The following is an 18,723-nucleotide window of genomic DNA, read 5'->3' as shown; positions in this document are numbered from 1 at the left end:
CTACATTGGCAGGTGGTTTCTTAACCACTGGACCACCAGGGAAGTCCTGTACAACCATCTCTACCACCCTGAAGTGAACCTTGCTGACAAAATAACCTACCTATTCATATCATTAAAAAACAAACAAACTGGAGGATTTCTCTGGTGGTCCAAAGGTTAAGAATATGCCTGCCAAGCAGGGGACTTGGGTTCGATCCCTGGTCCTGGAAGATCCCACATGACGAAGAACTACTAAGCCCATGCATCTTAACTATTGAGCTCTGGAGTCTGGGAGCCACAACTACTGCAACTTGTATGCCCTAGAGCCCAAGCTCTGCAACAAGAGAAGCCACCACAATGAGAAGCCCACACACCACAATCAAGAGTAGCCCCCACTTGCCGCAACTAGAGAAAGCCCATGCACAGCAACGAAGACCCAGTACAGCCAAAAATAAAAAAAAAATAATAATAATAAACGTAATGCTCTGTAATATAACAAAAAAATAAAAGGAGAGAAATTTATAATTAGAGTATATTGGATGAGAGTATAATGGATAAACTATATTTGAAAACATGAAACAGTTAAACATTTGCACATTCTTACAGTAAATAGCTGAAATTTAAGAGATGTCATTCAGATGATTATTGAAAATCCTTTTCCTTTATACTGGCTACCTTGACACCACCACATATTTGTTTATACATGTAGAATCCTTGTGGTCACAACAGATACAAACACAGGCCAATAAAGGGATGTGGTACTGGTGACTTAAATACCAGAGCAGCTTTGCTGTCAGTGATTTTCCAAAATGGAAACACTTGGTAAACTTCCAAATGAAAAAAGGGACAGTCTTCCTTCATTTTACATAAAAGTTGCATTCCTGGAAAAGTCAGTGTATAATAAAACAATACAACAAATAGTTTCTGCTTAGATGTAAAACTGGGTTAGGTTCTTGCAGCTCATTCATTATCAATGGCCTTAGGTATAAGGGTCAGCGCTTCAAGGTGAGACACTATCTCCCACACTGCCATTGGACACTCCTGGGCCTGCCAATCCCCCAAATCACTGCACAACCACAGTGCTCCCCAGGCTCAGTGAGAGCCCCTGGCCTAGCACTACTCTTGGTGCATGTTCCAGAATGAAGGCAAAGCTGCAACGGGTCGAGAAGAGATGGCTCTGGTGATAGACTGGTGACCAGGGCGAGACTTCATTTCTGTTACCAAAAATGTGCAAACCACACATGAACTGGGGCCTTTCTTTCAAGGTAGAGATTTTGGTCAGGTGGGATACTGCTTGTACTTTTCAAGAATAGCACTTTTCAGAGACCAGGGAGGAAGCAGTCTGATTTTATAGTGATACAGACTACAAGGGATTAAGAGCTGAATAAATGGACAGAAAATGAAGGCGACTCCTTAAATATAATGACCATCACACTCAATGACCTGAGGAGAATAACAGTGCATGTGTGCTCAGTCACTTCAGTCGTGTCAGACTCTTTGCGATCCCACGGACTGTACAGCCCTCCAGGCTCCTCTGTCCATGGGATTCTCCAGGCAAGAATACTGAAGTGGGTTGCCATGCCCTCCTCCAGGGGATTTTCCCAACCCAGAGATCAAATCTGCGTCTCTTACATCTCCTGCATTGGAAAGCCAGTTCTTTACCACTAGCGCCACCTGGGAGATTAACAGTACCTACTCTTTAAGGCTTTTAATCCAGGTTTAATTGTATGGATTAACCCTGCAAACGCATGTAAAATGATGTCTGGTCCAACTGTAAGCACTCAGTGTTAATGTTAATAAGCCAGACATGGGAGTATACACTTTCCATTGTCCTATTTAGTTCCTGAATCAAAATCTGTGTGTACTTCCATTATCCCTGATTTGCATGCAAAAGAAATGGAAGTTTAGAAGTGTTAACAAAACTTGTGCTAAAAAAGATACAGTGAGAGAGGACAGGTGGTCTGCGGAGAGGAAGCTGAGCTGGGAATCAGAGATGGAGAACAAGACTGTTGCCAGCAACAGCAAGGTCCCAGTTCCCACTGACAGTTGCCAAGTGCTGAAAGTAGACATAGGCTATTACTAGCCCACCAGCCTCCTGGAGCAGAGAGGGTGTCCTAACTAGACACCACAATAAGCAATAAAATAACTACCCTTTATTTAGAACTGAGTTCCAGTTTCGGCAGGAAGCACTCTACTCCATCCCTGTCGATCTCCACCCTGGTATAGTGCTAAGAAAGCCATCATTAACTCATTTTCCTCATCAAGACACTGAGAAAGTGGCTGCCTGAGGCACATTCTTCTACAATGAGGATGCAGGAGAACCAAGTGGCTACATCAGAGCTGAGAAACAGGAAGGTGAGCAGGAAGAAAAGGAGAGGTGAGACTATCTCAACCCTGACCAACCACAGAGACCAGGGAGCTGCCCGGACAAGGGGCGCCCTTCCTGAGACTCAAGCACCACCCACTGCCACCTCTGGGGAGGAGTGATACCCAGTCCCCTGGGACCGTGTCTGAGGCTGGAGCCATACTTCTGTGCAGGCCAGCTTCGGGGTAAGGGGGAACAGCAGAAGGACAGGTATTTCAGCCCCGTGGGAAACCCAGAATGATCTTTGAGCACTGTGGGGAACATCTGTGGCATCCTGACACAGCTCTGAATCTTGTTCCCTTCTTATCCGTCCCGCTGGCTTCTCTCCCTATTGCTCAGGTCTGAGGGTGGCAGCTGGCTTTGCCCTGGACAGTTTCCTGCGGTCCAGAAAGCCACCTCAGCCCAGCTGAGATCTATGGCCTCTGGGGACCCTGAATTCCCATGTGCTCTGGCTTCTACTGAACCCTGAGGTATGAAAGGGCCATCCCCCTCACCTCCCCACTAATGCTTAAGTGGGAGAAATGAGGCTTGAGCCCAGCTACCCCTTTTCTCAATAAATTATTTTCCTTTAGGACTTCCCTGGTGGTCAAGAATCTATCTACCAATGCACGGGACACAGATTCAATCCCTGGTCTCGGGAGATCCCACAGGCCACAGGACAACTAAGCCCATGTACCATAAAGACTGAGGCTGTACTCTAGAGCCGGGGAGCCACAACTACTGCAGCCCGCCCACCATAGAGCCGGTGCTCTGCAACGAGAGGCCACCACCATGAGAAGCCCAACCACTGCAAACAAAGCGTGATAGTGCAAGTTGCTCAGTCCTGTCCGACTCTGTGAGAGTCCTTTGTCCACAGAATTCTCCAGGCCAGAATACTGGAGTGGGTAGCTGTTCCCTTCTCCAGGGGATCTTCCTGACCCAGGAATCAAACTGGGGTCTCCTGCATTGCAGGCAGATTCTTTTCCAGCCTAGCTACCAGCCCTTCCTTACTTGCCACAACTAGAGAAAGCCCAAGCACAGCAATGAAGACACAGTGCAGCCAAATATAGTTTTCAAAAAGAAATTCTTCCCTCTCACCTTTCTCATTGCTACCTCGTGGCCTCCCAGAAGGTATTCCCTTCAACTATTCCATAAACGATACATTTCCCTAGGCCTCTCCTCACTGTCCCCAGCTGATTACATCCACTCCTGTGGGTGGGTGGTGATTTGGGGGGCCCTTTGCAGGGCTGGCTGCTTTATGCTAGCCATCTTCCAAGAAAAAAAGATATCTCGAACAAGGTTGAGTATTTTCTTCCTTTGAGGAAAGAAGAGTATGGGCTCCCTTTGCTGCACACCAGGCAACCGGCCCATTGCCTCTGGAGCATCCAACAGCTCTGAGGGCAACCCATGTCCAACCTCAGAGCTGACCTGCGCCTCCCGTGCTACCTCATCCTCAGACCAGACACACACACACACCAGGCTGCTGCAGATTCTTTAATAAGGCATGGGCTGATGGCTGGTTCTTGGAACTAAAGGTCAAAGAGTGAGGACATCACATCTGAAAGGAAAGAAGAAAGTCAAAGGGATCTGTCTGCCCCCTGCAGCTGCTCTTCCCTAAGCCTGGACCTATCTCTCACGGCAGATGACGTACATACTTCTCTCTCAAGCTCAAATGCCACCTGGTCTCCAAGAGAGGAAAAAGCCCCCTTTTGCAGAAAATCTCCCATACCATGTTTCTCACATCGTGTGGTCACCACTTCCCCAGGCTGCGGGGCTGTGAGCAGTGCCAGCTGTTTCTGCCTCAGCTCCTGATACCTCACGTTCCATGTTTGTGTAGGTGAGGACCCCTCAGGCAGGCACCACCCCAGCATCTCAGAACACCTCTGGCTTCTCCCCTTCCTCCAGAAGCTGCCCCCCAACCTCCACCTTGGTGTGACCCTGGCTCCTTCCATGCACACCCAGCCTCAGGTCAGGATCTTCAGGTCCCCTCCCCTGGGCCTCGAGTGTGACAAGGCCTCACACCTGGCTGGCTCATGCACTGCTGGATCCTTTCCAGCCGGGTGGAGGCCAAGGCACGGGCCTCTTCTGCAAAGCGGCGGTGTCCCTCGTCAGTCAACTTCCAGAGGCAGGATCGGGGCCGTGAGCTGGCCCCACCCTGCATGCTGACCGGCACCTTCTCGAAGCTGTCTCGGAAACAGAGATTGTGACGCACGGTATTCTTCCAGCCTTCCGGAGCCGTCCGGAAAAAGGGGAAATGTTGTCTGCGGACACGGAGGAATGGTAAGGAGAGGGGTGGTCTTTCTGGGAGATGCCTCTCCTGGAGAACATTCTCACCCAGGGGCCAGAAGCCCTCAGCCCTCCTCTCAAGGTGGTGAAGCAGAAGCTGGCCCACGAAGCACTGTGCTGACCAGGCCTGTGGCTGCGCAGCTGGTAAAAGCCTCACCCTCTGAACTCAGTCCACTGCCCCTACACTCCCGGGCTCGCTTTCCTTCCTCCCTCCCTCCAAGGGCTCAGGACTGACAACTGGAACAGAGCTGAAATCAGGCCAACAGCTCCTGTCAGAGGAATCCTGGTCAAGGAGGACACCTCTTGAGGATTAATATTCTGTGACTCTAACAAAGGGAAAAGGTCTGAAAAACTCATACTCATGGGTACCTGACTGTCAGAAAGCAACGTAAATCCTTTCTCAGCTCGGCTTCCCCGGGTCCCTGGGGGACAGGCCGTGCCAGATTAGTTTAGTCCAAAGGGAAAACGTGAGAAACTGCTGGGGGATCTTGAGAGGGAAGATGAGAGAATTTATGAAGCAGGCGAAAATATGTTTTGAAGAACTAAGATAGGGACTTCCCTGGTGCTCCAGTGGTTAAGATTTTGCCTTTCAATGCAAGTAGAGCAGGTTTGATCCCTGATCAGGGAGCTAAGAGCCCACATTCCTCATGGTCAAAAAACCAAAACATAAAACAGAAACAATATTGTAACAAAAACTTAAAAAAAAAAAAAAAAGAACTAAGCTATAAAAAGGTTGGAGTCTCTTAGATGTGAGGGGTGGCGGTGGCTATCCTGTCTATGTGAGGTGAGGACACATATTCGGGGACAACCTGGAACCAGAGCCTGGGGACAGAGAGGGATCCTCTGGGATACATATGGGGGAGCTGAGGCAGCAGCCCAGGGCCCCAGCCAACTGGAAGGTATCAGAGCAGGGCCCTGCCCCCTCCCTTCGCCCTCCTCACAGGGCCCCCTGCACATACCGAGTGAAACTGTAGATCTGTTGCACGTTGAGGCCACAGGGGGCACTGTTTCTTAATGCCAGTGCAATTAGGTGGAAGTAATTGAGAGGGGGCCTGGACCAGAGCCTCCCCTCCTGGCTGTTGGCTTGCCGAAGCCTCCGACTCTGGAGGGGGGCCGGTTTGTGAGAGGACGGGAGAGCCACAGAGGAGCGGTCATCCTGGTCCTCAGCCTCCTTCTCTTCTGTGAGCTGGAGGAGCACAGAGTAGGAACTGGTCCTGACTCCATGGTCTCAACTCCAGGGGTGCGGTGGCAGGAAGGGGCGGTGGGCCAGGGCCACCATCTGGGCTTCTCCCCAACCCAGAAGACGGGGGGCACAGCTAATTTCTGAACCCATTAACCCTTTGTCAGTCCTAAGAAAACAGAGCCCTCTGCTGCGTCATCCCTGGGCCTACCCCCTGCCTAGAGCCCACCCCAGAAATCCCTACCTCCCAGTTGCTGAGGGAAGTGGCAAACCGCTTCCAAGGGGAACACTGGTCTCCAGGGGGTGACAGCAACTCCACCTCTGTGGCCTCCGGACATTTGGCAAAGTCTTCTTTTGGGACTGGCTGAGGGGAGGGAGCTGTGGTTGTCAGATTCTTCCCCTTACTGGGTTCTGGGACCTCCAGCTTTCCAGGGGGCAACATGATGTTGGGGTCTACCCACATCCACAGGTTGGGCTCAAAATCTGGACCTGCAGTAGAGAAAAAAGGAGACTGTGGCCCATAGCTCAAGGACTTTGGGTGTCCCACCCAGGCCACAGGGCCATGTCACTTCCCTTCACTCACCATCTTTATCAGGGTTGGGTTTTTTTTCCAGAGGTAACATTGGTGGCTCAACTATTCGGAGTTTATATCTGGCAACTGGCAAAAAGAAAGAGAGTCAAAACATCCTAGAATTTCCATTGTGGCCCCAGAGTCCTGGGCCTTGAAGCCTCCCTGGGAGGTGGCTGTGGGCCCTGCCTGGGAAGCGATGTCTTATTCTATGGGTTTCCCCTTACCTCTCTGACCTTCTCATTATCCTCTGCATTCTTCTCACCCTACATTATGTCCTTGAACCATTTCATTAATGCCTGTTACTTCAGTCAGTCACCATCTATAAACTCAAAGCTTCCATATCTTTATTTCTAGCCTAGACTTCTCTGCTAGCCCTTAAGTATAACTGTCTATACAGTCAACAAGGTCAAAAAAGCCAGATACAACTTAGTGACTAAACAACACCACACATATATATGTATTCTTTTTCAGATTCTTTTCCATTATAGGTTATTACAAGATACTGAATATAGTTCCCTGTGCTGTACAGTAGGTCCTTGTTGGTTATCTATTTTATATATAGTAATATGTATCTGTTAATCCCAAACTCCTAATTTATCCCTCCCCTCACTTCCCTTTTGGTAACCATAAGCTTGTTTTCTATGTCTGTGGGTGGAAATCATTCTTGTCTCCTCTTTCCTCTAGAGCCACACCCAATCAATCACCAAGTTCTACCATCCCAGTCCAAGCCTGTAACCTAAAAGTTCTGTTTACCTTTTCTTTAACTTATCATATTGCAGTTTTGAGCCAACTCATTGGAAAAGACCCTGATGCTGGGAAAGATCGAGGGCATAAGGAGAAGGGGGCGACAGAAGATGAGATGGGTGGATGGCATCATCCACTCAATGGACAGGAGTTTGAGCAAACTCCAGGAGAGAGAGAAAGACAAGGAAGCCTGGCATGCTGCAGTCCAGAGGTGCTAAAGAGTTGGACACAACTGAGCAACTGAACAATTGCAGTTTTGAGTGATCTCCTAAAACGTTAATCCAATTTTTCCACCCTTCACTGTAAACCTTTGGATGGCTTTCCATTGCCATTGGGCCAAATCTAAATTCCTTAAGATAGCCTATAAGGCCCTGGCTCCAGGCTCTCAGGCTCACTCAGTTGTGTCAGACTCTTTGCAACCCCGTAGACTGTAGCCTACCAGGTTCCTCTGTCCATGGGATTTTCCAGGCAATAGTACTGGAGTAGGTTGCCATTTCCTTCTCCAGGGAATCTTCCCAACCCAGGGCTCAAACCCGGGTCTCCCGCATTGTAGACAGATGCTTTACAGTCTGAGCCACCAGGGAAGTCTAAGATAGTCCATAAGGCCCTGGCTCCAGGCTCTCCACCCATCTCCAACAGACCTTATCGAGGAAGATCCTAGGTCTTCCCATAAGCTGTTCCCTTTTTCCTGGAAGCCCTCTTCCTGCTTGCCTCATTAATTGCTACTCACCCATCAAGTCTGTTTAAACATCTTTCTAAAGCAGCCTTCTCTGACTATCTGTCCAAACACTCACATAGCACACATTTTATTCTAACTGCTTGCTTAGAGTCTGTCTCCAGGTCTGTTTCCCTCACTGCCTGGGACATAGGAGGAGCTCAATTTAAATTAATGAATGGATACATGGTAGGCTCGGAGTAAATCAGGTATATATTAGAGCTAGCTGTGTGGTATGAATCTGGCTTCTGGTCCAGTTAGGGGGAACTGCTTTTGTCTCCCTCATTGTCCCCATGAGTGTCATATTACAGAAGAATCTAGGTCTGTGTCTGGGAAATGATGATATACTTATTGGAAAGCTCAGTCTCTAGAAAGGAAAAAGTAGTAAGAGATGTAATAAAGAAAAAGGAAAACTATAATCATTTACAGGGAAAATAGATTAGCATAGAAAACTATATAAAATTGATATAGTAATAAAAATGATTAGAACTAATAAGAGTCCAGCAGGTTTGATAGATATAAGAGCAACATACTAATCACCACTGTTCCTCTATACCAGCATTAAGAAACTGGAAAATAAAATTTTTTCCAAAAAGATGCTGTTTACAATAGCAATCAAAGTTATAATGTGGACCTTTATGTGAAAAAAATGTAATTACTATTTGAAGACCTAAAAGACTTCAATGAAGTAAGACATATAATACATATTATAAAGATGCCAATTGGCTTCCCAGGTGGCACAGTGCTAAGAAACTATCTGCCAATGCAGGAGATGAGGGTTCAATCCCTGGGTTGGTAAGATAACCCATTCCAGTATTCTTGCCTGAGAAGTCTCATGGACAGAGAAGTCAGAGCAGGCTATAGTCCATGGGGTCGCAAAAGAGTCAGACACTACTTAGCAACTAAAAAACAATAATAAAGCTGCCAATTATTCTCAAATTAACCTATACATTTAATGCAGATATTATAACACATAAATTAGAAGGGTCTGCACAGTAAAACTCACAAGGGAAAAAAAATCAATAGATAAGAAACCATAAAAAAAATAATCTCCCAAACTCTCAATTCTCTGACAGACAACTCCTACAAATCAAAAAATAAAAAGCTAAGACAAACCTGTTTGTGGGTAAAAGATACGAATCAGTATTCAGAAGGAGGGGATACCTGAAGACGCTCAACCTCACTCGTCAGAGGAACACAATGAAAGAATAAGATAATACTTCACATGGAACTGACAAGAATTATAAAGACAGGCAAAAAAAAGCGCATTGGCAAAGATGCAGCAAAACCAGATCCTTTATTACACTGCAGATCTGAATAGCAACTGGTACAGGTGAAGAATAATCAAGCAGCACTATAGATTACTGTCTGCCACTGGGTGTGTCTATTCTAGTTAACAGAGGAATTTATACACTAATCTTCACTGTTGCCATCATCTACCAAACTCTGGTCCACTCATTTAGAGAAATTTAGCTCCTGGCTCACAGTCACTAAAGCTACTCCTGCCTTAAATCTTGGCTATTTCAACTGATACATAGATGATTCTCCAAAGACCCTGGCCTCGAAGTTTTTTGAATTCGTCTGCTCCCCAAATTTTGCCTTCCATCCCAATATAAACAGTCCTTCTCATTGTAATAACCTGAACCAGTGACTGCAACCTCTCCATAACCTCATTGCTGCACCCTGTAAAAGGGTTGCATCACCTCCCCTTTCCAGCCATCTTCTTCTCAACCCCAACCATCTTTTGATACCAGTGATAACACCAATCCACTGATCTACGGCTTTGGAGCACTGGTTTGGAAGAGCTGGATTTAATCAGGGTTGTGGTTTGACATAGCAAGTGTTCCAGAGCCAAAGGAATTGACGGTGTACGCAAGAGAGTGATTGTGTTTGACTGCGGGATTCCAGGTTAAAGAGAGGACTTCCTAACTCCACTCTTTGAGAGCAAGAAAAATGGTGACAGGATCAACAGACTGGTAATCTCAGGGGATCAAAGGATAAGGTCTCCGTCTCTTCTGTCCTTGCTCTAACACAGGTGGCTCTGTGCCTCCTCAAGCATACACAATGTACCTATTTTTTTTTTTTTTTTGTCAGCGGGGAGTTCTTAGAGGTTTGTGGGATCTCAGTTTCCTGACCAGTGGGCAAATCCAGCCCTGGCAGTGAAAGTGCTGAGTCCAAAAAACTGGACTGCCAGGGAATTCCTGTCTCCTCTCTTTCCTGATGTTGGGAAAGATTGAAGGCAAGAGAAGAGGGAGACAGAGGATGACATGGTTGGATGGCATCACCAACTCAATGGACATGAGTTTGAGCAAACTCTGGGAGATAGTGAAGGACAGAGGAGTCTCAAGTGCTGCAGTCCATGGGATAGCAAAGAGCTGGACATGATTTAGCAACTGAACAGCAAGAGCAACAACTCTTTTCTGTTATTAATTTCTGTCTCTGGACCATATCAGCATTCAAATATGCTGTTAATTCTCTGATCTTATTAAAAAGAAGAACTTGTTGGGACTTCCCTGGTGGTCCAGTGTTTAAGACTTCACGCTCCCAATGCAAGCGGCTGGGTTTGATCCCTGGTCAGGTAACCAGATCCCAAATGCTGCAACTACAGATCCTGCATGTGTCAACAAAGGCCAAAGATCTCGCAAACTGCAACTAAGACCCAGTGAAGTCAAATAAATAAATACGAATATTAACAAACAAGAATTCTTGTTCCCACTTTCTGTGCCAGGCCAGTACTCCATTTTTGCTTGCTTTTGAGGCAGAACTCCTTGAAAAAATTGTCTGTATTTTCCGTCTTTACTTCCCCTCCCTTCCACTCTTATATCCTTGCCAATCAGACTCCTCCACCACTCCCCCGAAACCACAATGCTTAAGGTTGCACTCCACCAAAACCATATTATCAAGACTCTGCTTTGATAACTCCAAGTCAGCCCATCCCTGATCTGATCTCTCCTGTAACCACTCCTTCTTTGAAACACTTTCTTCATTTGGTTTCCAGGAAAAGACAATCTCAGTTTTGATTCTCAATGGTCATTTCCTCATTTCCTCAGTTTTTGTTGGTTATCTCTCTTCTCTCCAATCTCTTTAGATTGGAATGCCCCCTAGGGCTCACTCTATTTTCTCCCCTTAAATGCCACATGTGTATCAAGGACTTTCAAAATTCCTCTCTCTCTCCACAATTAAAACATATCTACCAGCTTACTCAATATTTCTACTTGGATATCTAAGAAATATCTCAACCTTGGCATAGTAAAGAACAGAATTCCTGGTTTTCCTCCCCAGATCTTCCACATCTCCGTACAAGACAACTCAATCCTTGAACCTGGTCAGCCAAAAGCTCTGGAAGAGTCATCCTCTAATCTTTTTTTTTTTTTTTTACATAATACATCCAACCCATCAAGAGAATCCAGCTGGTTCCTTCTCACCACATCCTCCACCACCACCCTGGTGGTCCAGTCCACCATCAGCTCTTGTCTGGATTACTACTATAGCCTCCTAAATAGTTGCCTGGTTCCCAATCTCTCTACACTTCAACCCAGCAGCCACAATGATCTTTTCAGACTATAGATCATTCAGGATAAGCTGTGTAATCTGCAAGTGAAAAGTGAAAGTGAAGTCGCTCAGTCATGTCCGACTATTTGTGACCCCATGGACTGTAGCCTGCCAGGCTCCTCCATCCGTGGGATTTTCTAGCCAAGAATACTGGAGTGGGTTACCATTTCCTTCTCCAGGAGATCTTCACGACCCAGTGTTTGAACCCAGGTTTCCTGCATTGTAGGTAGACCCTTTACCCTCTGAGCCACCAGGGGAGTCAAATGTAGGGTTCCTTGTTCAAAAATTATTAAAAATCTTGACAGTGATGGCAGGACATTAAACTCAGTATAAACACCCTATGTAATGGCACAGGTCACTCACTATATTGGCAATCAGGTCACTCCACTGTTCTAAACTTTGTCAACCATACTAATCTTACTGAGTCAACCCTAATGTCCTGAGAGGGGAAGAGGGCTCTTCCCGACCTCTGCTCCACGCTCCACACCCTCTGAACTCTTCTCTTTATTTACCTTGATCCAGCCTCACTAGCCTCTTTACGAGTTCCTCAAACACTCCAGGCATATTTCTTTCTGAGGGCTTTTTACATGAGCTATTTCTCCTGCTTGAGAAACTTTTCCTCTTAAGTATGGTCTAGCTCACCATCTCACCTCCTTCAGCTGTGCTCAAATATGTTCCTGGGACTACCCTGGTGGTCCAGTGGTGATCCATTGGCTAACACTTGGTGCTCCCCACGCAAGGGACCCCAGTTCAATCCCTGGTCAGGGAACTATATCCCACATGCCGCGACTAATATATATAATATATATATATATACCCATACACACACACACACACACACCATGTGTGTGTGTATATACATATTAATATAAACTGCCTGTGTGGTCTCAGTAGAATATCAGCTCCATGAAGAGTTGTCTCTTTTGCTCATGGTGTATCAAGAGTGTCCAGAATACTGCCTGGGAAAATTGGAGGTGCTCAATTAATATTTCTCTTTTTTTTTGGCCATGCCTGTGGCATGCAGGATCTTAGTAACCAGGGATTGAACCCGGGCCCCCTGAATTGTGGAATCTTAACCACTGGACCACCAGAGAAGTCACCTGATAAGTAAATATTTCTTGAATCAAGACACAGGAATGTTCAGCATTACTCATGGTGACAAGGAGTTCCAATGGAGTTTGTGTCTCCGTCAGTAAGGAAAATTAAAATATAAAAAGATAATATATGCAGATGATAGAATATCACACAGCTATCAGAAATGATGAATCAGATCTTCATTTAGCAACCCCAAATTACTCTCAAAAACAATGTGAATGGGGGGACGCAAAGAGTATTATGTATAGTAAGGTTACCTATAAAAGCAAAATAATGCTAAACAGTTTTCAAAGATACATTTGTCTATAAAGACATTAAATGGATTGGGAGTGTGGGAAGTGAGGAAAGAGGGTGGGGACTGAAGGAAGAAAATGAGTTAATCCAACTACTCTGCCCAAATAGATGGCAGTCATATATCAAGAATGTAGTAAGCAATTACCTCAACTCTCAATACCTGAGAAACACCTGAGAACCCCCAAACTAAAAAAAAAAAAAAATTTAAAGACAACGGTCAACTATCCATTCAGCAAATACTGAGCGGCTCTAGGTGTCAGACAATGTATTAAGAGGGGGATACGGCCACAGACAAAATTGATTTTAAAAATCTTTTTAAAGAGAAAGATGATCGAAATCAGTAGTGGGCCCAAACGGCCTGGGCGCCACGGAGAAAAGGCTGAAAAGAGACCTAAAAGTTTTGCGACGGCGCCCGTGAACGAGGGTGGAAAAGCAGTGTTCGGGCAGGCCCCTGCCTTCCGTGGGCTTCCAGTCGAGGATGGGGCCCCCTCGCCTCTTGGGAAAAGTAGGGGCGGGGCAGGGGCGCAGCAAAGGGGGCAAGGAGTCCAGAATCGCAACATCGTAACGGGGCCCGTGAGGGCGGGCGGGGAGGAGGTCCAAGCGCCGGAGCCTCGGGCCTGGCGCGCCCATGAGCGCCCCGCTCAGCCGTCGCGGCGCGCCCATCCCCCACGACCCCGTCCAGGACACTCACGGTTCTGTTCGGCTAAGGGCAGGTGCGACGTGGCGAAGGCCAGAAAGGACTCGTTCCCCATGTCCCAGTCCAGCAGCCCCGGGACCTGGCCATGGAGGCTGGCCCAGAAGTCGACGTGCTGCAGTTTCAGGTCCACGGTTAGGAGAGGAGGGCCAGCCAGCACAGGGTGAGAGAGTCGGGAGAGACTGAGGCTGAGGCCTGGGAGGCACGTTCTTAAATCCCCTGGTGCTGATTGACTTGAGTGGAGCCCGCTCAGGTGTGCCTCATTTGACACCCTCGACCTCTCGGGCCTATACTGAGCGCCCCCCCACCCCGCCTTTTCCACAACCCCTCACGCTTTCACTTTGGGGTTTGGGGACCTTGGGGATTCAGAAGGGAGGGATCCCAGGCGCTCTTTCCCCTCTACATTTACCCCAAGCTCTTTTTTTATTTGGTAAATCAGTCTACCAATCAAGAATGATCCTGTGATGGTATTAGTAGCTACTTTCTAGAAGTTTGGAGGATTTCATGGTTTATCCAAGATCGCATCTGTAAGTGTAAAGTGGAAATGGAATTAAATGGTGGTTTTTATTATTTTATGTCATTTTTTTGGAATGGTGATTCTTAAATTTTGTTTTTCATACTTTCAAATTTACAGAAAAGTCCCAAGACTGTGATAAAAAAATTCCAGTATACCTAATTGGTTAAGTCCTCTAACCAATTATACCAATTATTAACATTTTCTCACATTTTTGTTTTTCTCTCTGTGTAAGACATACATTATCTTTTTCTGAACTACTCAAGAGTAATTTGCTGACATCCTGCCCCTTTACCCATAAATACTTAAGTGTGTATTTCCTGAAAACCAAGATATTGGTTTATATAACCAGAAAATCAGAAATGAGAAAATTAAAAAACTTAACAAGGATTCAATGAAAGTGAAAGTGACTCAATCGTGTCCAAATCTCTTTTTGTTTGTTTTGTTTTGATAGGTAAGGAGTAGATTTATTCAGATTCAGAGAGAAGCACACTCCAAAGACAGAGTGTGGGCCATTGCAGAGAGGAGTGCAGCTGTGTCTGACTCTGTGACCCAGGCCAGAATACTGGAGTGGATAGCATTCCCTTCTCCAGGGGATCTTCCCAACCCAGGGATCGAACCCAGGTCTCCCGCATTGCAGGCAGATTCTTTACCAGCTGAGCTACCAAGGAAGCCCTTATGGATTCAATACTGTATTTAAAATACAGATCCTATTCAAATTTCACCAATTGCTCCAATAATGTGCTTTATATGACTTTGCTTTATTATCTAGAATCCATTTCAGGATCATGCAAGGCATTTAATTTTTATGTCTCTTTAGCCTCTAATCTGGAGTAATTTCTCAGACTTAAATCTTTCATAACATTGGCATTTTGAAGAGTACAGGCCATTTATTCTGTAGAATGTCTTTTAGTTTAGGTTCCTGTTTCCTCATAACTAGATTATGTAATTTTGGCCAGAATGTCAGAGAAGAGATGTTTCCTTATTAGTACATCACATTAAGAGACCCGTGATGTCAGTTTGTCTCATTATTAGTGGTATCCATTATGTTTTTCAACTGTGAAGGTACCTTTTTTTTTTCTGTTTTGTAATTAGTAAGCAATTTGTGGGGACCTTGTTTCTCATCAAATTTGTACCCACTAATTCTAGTGTCCATTTATGATTCTTGCCTAAATCAATCATTACTATGATGCGTGTGAAATGATTTTATTTTATATATATATTTTTGACTGCACCTCCAATCTTGTGGGACCTTAGTTCCCTGACTATGACAGTGAAAGCACTGCGTCCTAACTGCTGGACTGCCAGGGAGTTCCCTGATTTTTCTAAATCTATCGTTCTATCTCCATTTATTTTAGTTGGCATTCTTTTGTAAGAGCTTCCCTGGTGTCGAAGTGATAAAGAATCCACCTACCAATGCAGGAGGTGCAGGTTCAATCCTTGGATCAGGAAGATCCCCTGGAGAAGGAAATGGCAACCCACTCCAGTATTCTTGCCTAGAAAATCTCATGGACAGAGAGGAACCAGAGCGGGCTACAGTTCATGGGGTTACAGAAGAGTCAGACGGGACTAAGCATAGCACAGCACATTCTTTTGTAAAGAAGAACTTTTCTTTATCACATATTTGTTTGTTATCAGTATGGACTCAAAGGATTGATTCTTATGTTACAGAAAGTGAAAAGTGAAAGTGAAGTCGCTCAGTTGTGTGGGACTCTGCAGCCCCGTGGACTGTAGCCTACCAGGCTCCTCCATCCGTGGGATTTTCCAGGCAAGAATACTGAAGTGGATTGCCATTTCCTTCTCCAGGGGATCTTCCCAACCCAGGGATCAAACCCGGGTCTCCCACATTGTAGGCAGACGCTTTACCGTCTGAGCCACCAAGGAAATCATATGTTTCAGAGTGGATTATAATTCAGTACTGTATTTGTTTTATCCTTAAATTATTCATATTTGGCCAGAGGGTGAGGCAGCCCCCTCTTTGTGCATTCTGGGTTTTCCCATCAGAGCCCATCCACCTTGTACTGTGTTGCCAGTTGCTTGCTTACTAGACTGGAAACTTTGAGAGTAGTACCTGGCATGTAGGAGACCCTCAATAAATGTTGTTTTAACTATGGTGAAAACAACAACTTTTAAAAAATTTACTGGCACCCTACCTTTAATATCAATAATAACAGTAATTTTATGATAATTTCCCTAGTTATAAAAATAATACATGCCTGATACAGAAAACTTGGAAATATAGAAAGCACAAAGAAAAACACAAGAAAACAAAAATCATTCTTGTTATCCACAAGAGATAATAATTAATTACATTCTGATGTATATAGTATTCCAATCTTTTTCCTGTGTTTCATTTTGTTTTATATAAAAAGTTATTGTAATGCATCTACCGTTTTATAGCCCCTTTTAAATTAATGTATCATTTGAAAATGTTAATATCATGTAAATCATATCTCTGATGAGGTTAACACCCAGAATGTATAAAGAAATCCCACAAATCATCAAAAAATCCAAACAACCCAGTTTAAAAATGGGCAAAGGACTTGAATAGACATCTCTCCAGAGAAGAAATACAGATGTCCAATAAGCACATGAAAAGATGTGCTTTTATATCATTAACAGTAGAGAAATGCAAATAAAAACCACAGTGAAATACTACTTCGTATCCATTGGGATGGCTATTATAAAACTAAACAAAGAAAATACAGGAAATAACAAGTGTTGACTAGGATGTGGAGAAATTGGAATCCTTGTGAATTACTGGTGGGAATGTAAAATGGTGCAGGCTCTCAAAAAAAAAAGAAAAAAATAAAAGAATTACTCTATGATCTAGCTGTCTCATTTCTTGGTTAATACCCTGAAGAATTGGAATCAGAGGTTTGGATAGATATCTTTATACCCATGTTCAAGACTGCCTATTCACAGTATTTAAAATGTGGAAACAGGGAATTTCATGGTAAGAATCTGCCTTGTAATGTAGGGGACTTGAGTTGCATCCCTGGTTGGGAACCTAAGATCCCACATCCCTGGGGCAACTAGAGAGAAACCCACATGCCTCAGTGAAGAGCTCACAAAAGATCCCCTGGGCTGCAACTAAGACCTGAGGCACCCAACAGATGTATTTTAAAGATGGTTAAAGTCGTAAATTTTAAGTTTGTATTGTGTGCTTTGTCACTCAGTGGTGTCCGATTCTTTGCCACCCCATGGACTGACTGTAGTGCAACAGGCTCCTTTGTCCATGGGGATTCTCCAGGCAAGAATGCTGGAGTAGGTTGCCACTTCCTTCTCCAGGGGATCTTCCTGACCCACGGATTAAACCTGCATCTCCTGCATTGGCAGGCAGATTATTTACCACCGAGTCACCAGGGAAGCAAAGAATGAATGTGCTGTGCTGTGCTTAGTCGTTCAGTCATGTCCGACTCCCTGCAACCCCATGCACTAGAGCCTGCCAGGCTCCTCTGTCCATGGGGATTCTGCAGGCAAGAATACTGGACTGGGTTGCCTTGCCCTCCTCCAGGGCATCTTCCCTACCCAAGGATCAAACCCAGGTCTCTTGCACTGCAGGCGAATTCTTTACTATCTGAACCACCAGGGAAGCCCTTTATGTTTGTATTATCATGCTTTTCAGTTCAGTTCAGTTGCTCAGTCACGTCCAACTCTTTGTGACTCCATGAATCCCAGCACGCCAGGCTTCCCTGTCCATCACCATCTCCCGGAGTTCACCAAAACCCATGTGCATCAAGTCTGTGATGCCATCTAGCCATCTCATCTCTGTTGTCCCCTTTTCCTGCCCCCAGTCCCTCCCAGCATCAGGGTCTTTTCCAATGAGTCAACTCTTCGCATGAGGTGGCCAAAATATTGGAGTTTCAGCTTTAGCATCAGTCCTGCCAATGAACACCCAGGACTAGTCTCCTTTAGGATGGACCGGTTGGATCTCCTTGCAGTCCAAGGGACTCTCAAGAGTCTTCTCCAACACCACAGTTCAAAAGCATCAATTCTTTGCTGCTCAGCCTTCTTCACAGTCCAACTCTCACATCCATACATGACCACTGGAAAAACCATAGCCTTGACTAGACAGACCTTTGTTGGCAAAGTAATATCTCTGCTTTTTAATATGCTATCTAGGTTGGTCATAACTTTCCTTCCAAGGAGTAAGCGTCTTTTAATTTCATGGCTGCAATCACCATCTGCAGTGATTTTGGACGCCAAAAAAATAAAGTCTGACACTGTTTCCAGTGTTTCCCTATCTATTTCCTATGAAGTGATGGGACCAGATGCCATGATATTTTTCTGAATGTTGAGCTTTAAGCCAACTTTTTCACTCTCCACTTTCACTTTCATCAAGAGGCTTTTTAGTTCCTCCTCACTTTCTGCCATAAGGGTGGTGTCATCTGCATATCTGAGGTTATTGATATTTCTCCTGGCAATCTTGATTCCAGCTTGTGCTTCTTCCAGTCCAGCATTTCTCATGATGTACTCTGCATATAAGTTAAATAAGCAGGGTGACAATATACTCCTTTTCCTATTTGGAACCAGTCTGTTGTTCCATGTCCAGTTCTTCCTGACCTGCATATAGGTTTCTCAAGAGGCAGGTCAGGTGGTCTGGTATTCCCATCTCTTTCAGAATTTTCTACAGTTTATTGTGATCCACACAGTCAAAGGCTTTGGCATAGTCAATAAAGCAGAAATAGATGTTTTTCTAGAACTCTCTTGCTTTTTCCATGATCCAGCAGATGTTGGCAATTTGATCTCTGG

The 18,723-nt window shown here is 45.2% G+C and overlaps 1 protein-coding gene across 1 annotated transcript; it reads right to left on the bottom strand.

The window, feature by feature from the left end:
• Window positions 1-3,852: 3,852 nt before the first annotated feature.
• FOXR1 (forkhead box R1) lies at window positions 3,853-13,512 on the bottom strand. Its single transcript, XM_010830438.1, has 6 exons — window positions 13,452-13,512; window positions 6,373-6,447; window positions 6,034-6,278; window positions 5,569-5,795; window positions 4,346-4,584; window positions 3,853-3,881 (listed from the first exon to the last, which is right to left on the bottom strand). Exons 1-6 carry the CDS (start codon window positions 13,510-13,512, stop codon window positions 3,853-3,855), a joined length of 876 nt encoding a protein of 291 aa, XP_010828740.1.
• Between the last annotated feature and the right edge of the window lie 5,211 nt (window positions 13,513-18,723).

Source organism: Bison bison, unplaced genomic scaffold (assembly GCF_000754665.1).
Source record: "Bison bison bison isolate TAMUID 2011002044 unplaced genomic scaffold, Bison_UMD1.0 scf7180017864518, whole genome shotgun sequence".
NCBI lineage: Eukaryota > Metazoa > Chordata > Mammalia > Artiodactyla > Bovidae > Bison > Bison bison.
The sequence above is the reverse complement of the archived record's forward strand: the minus strand, read 5'-3'. Positions and strand labels throughout refer to the sequence as shown.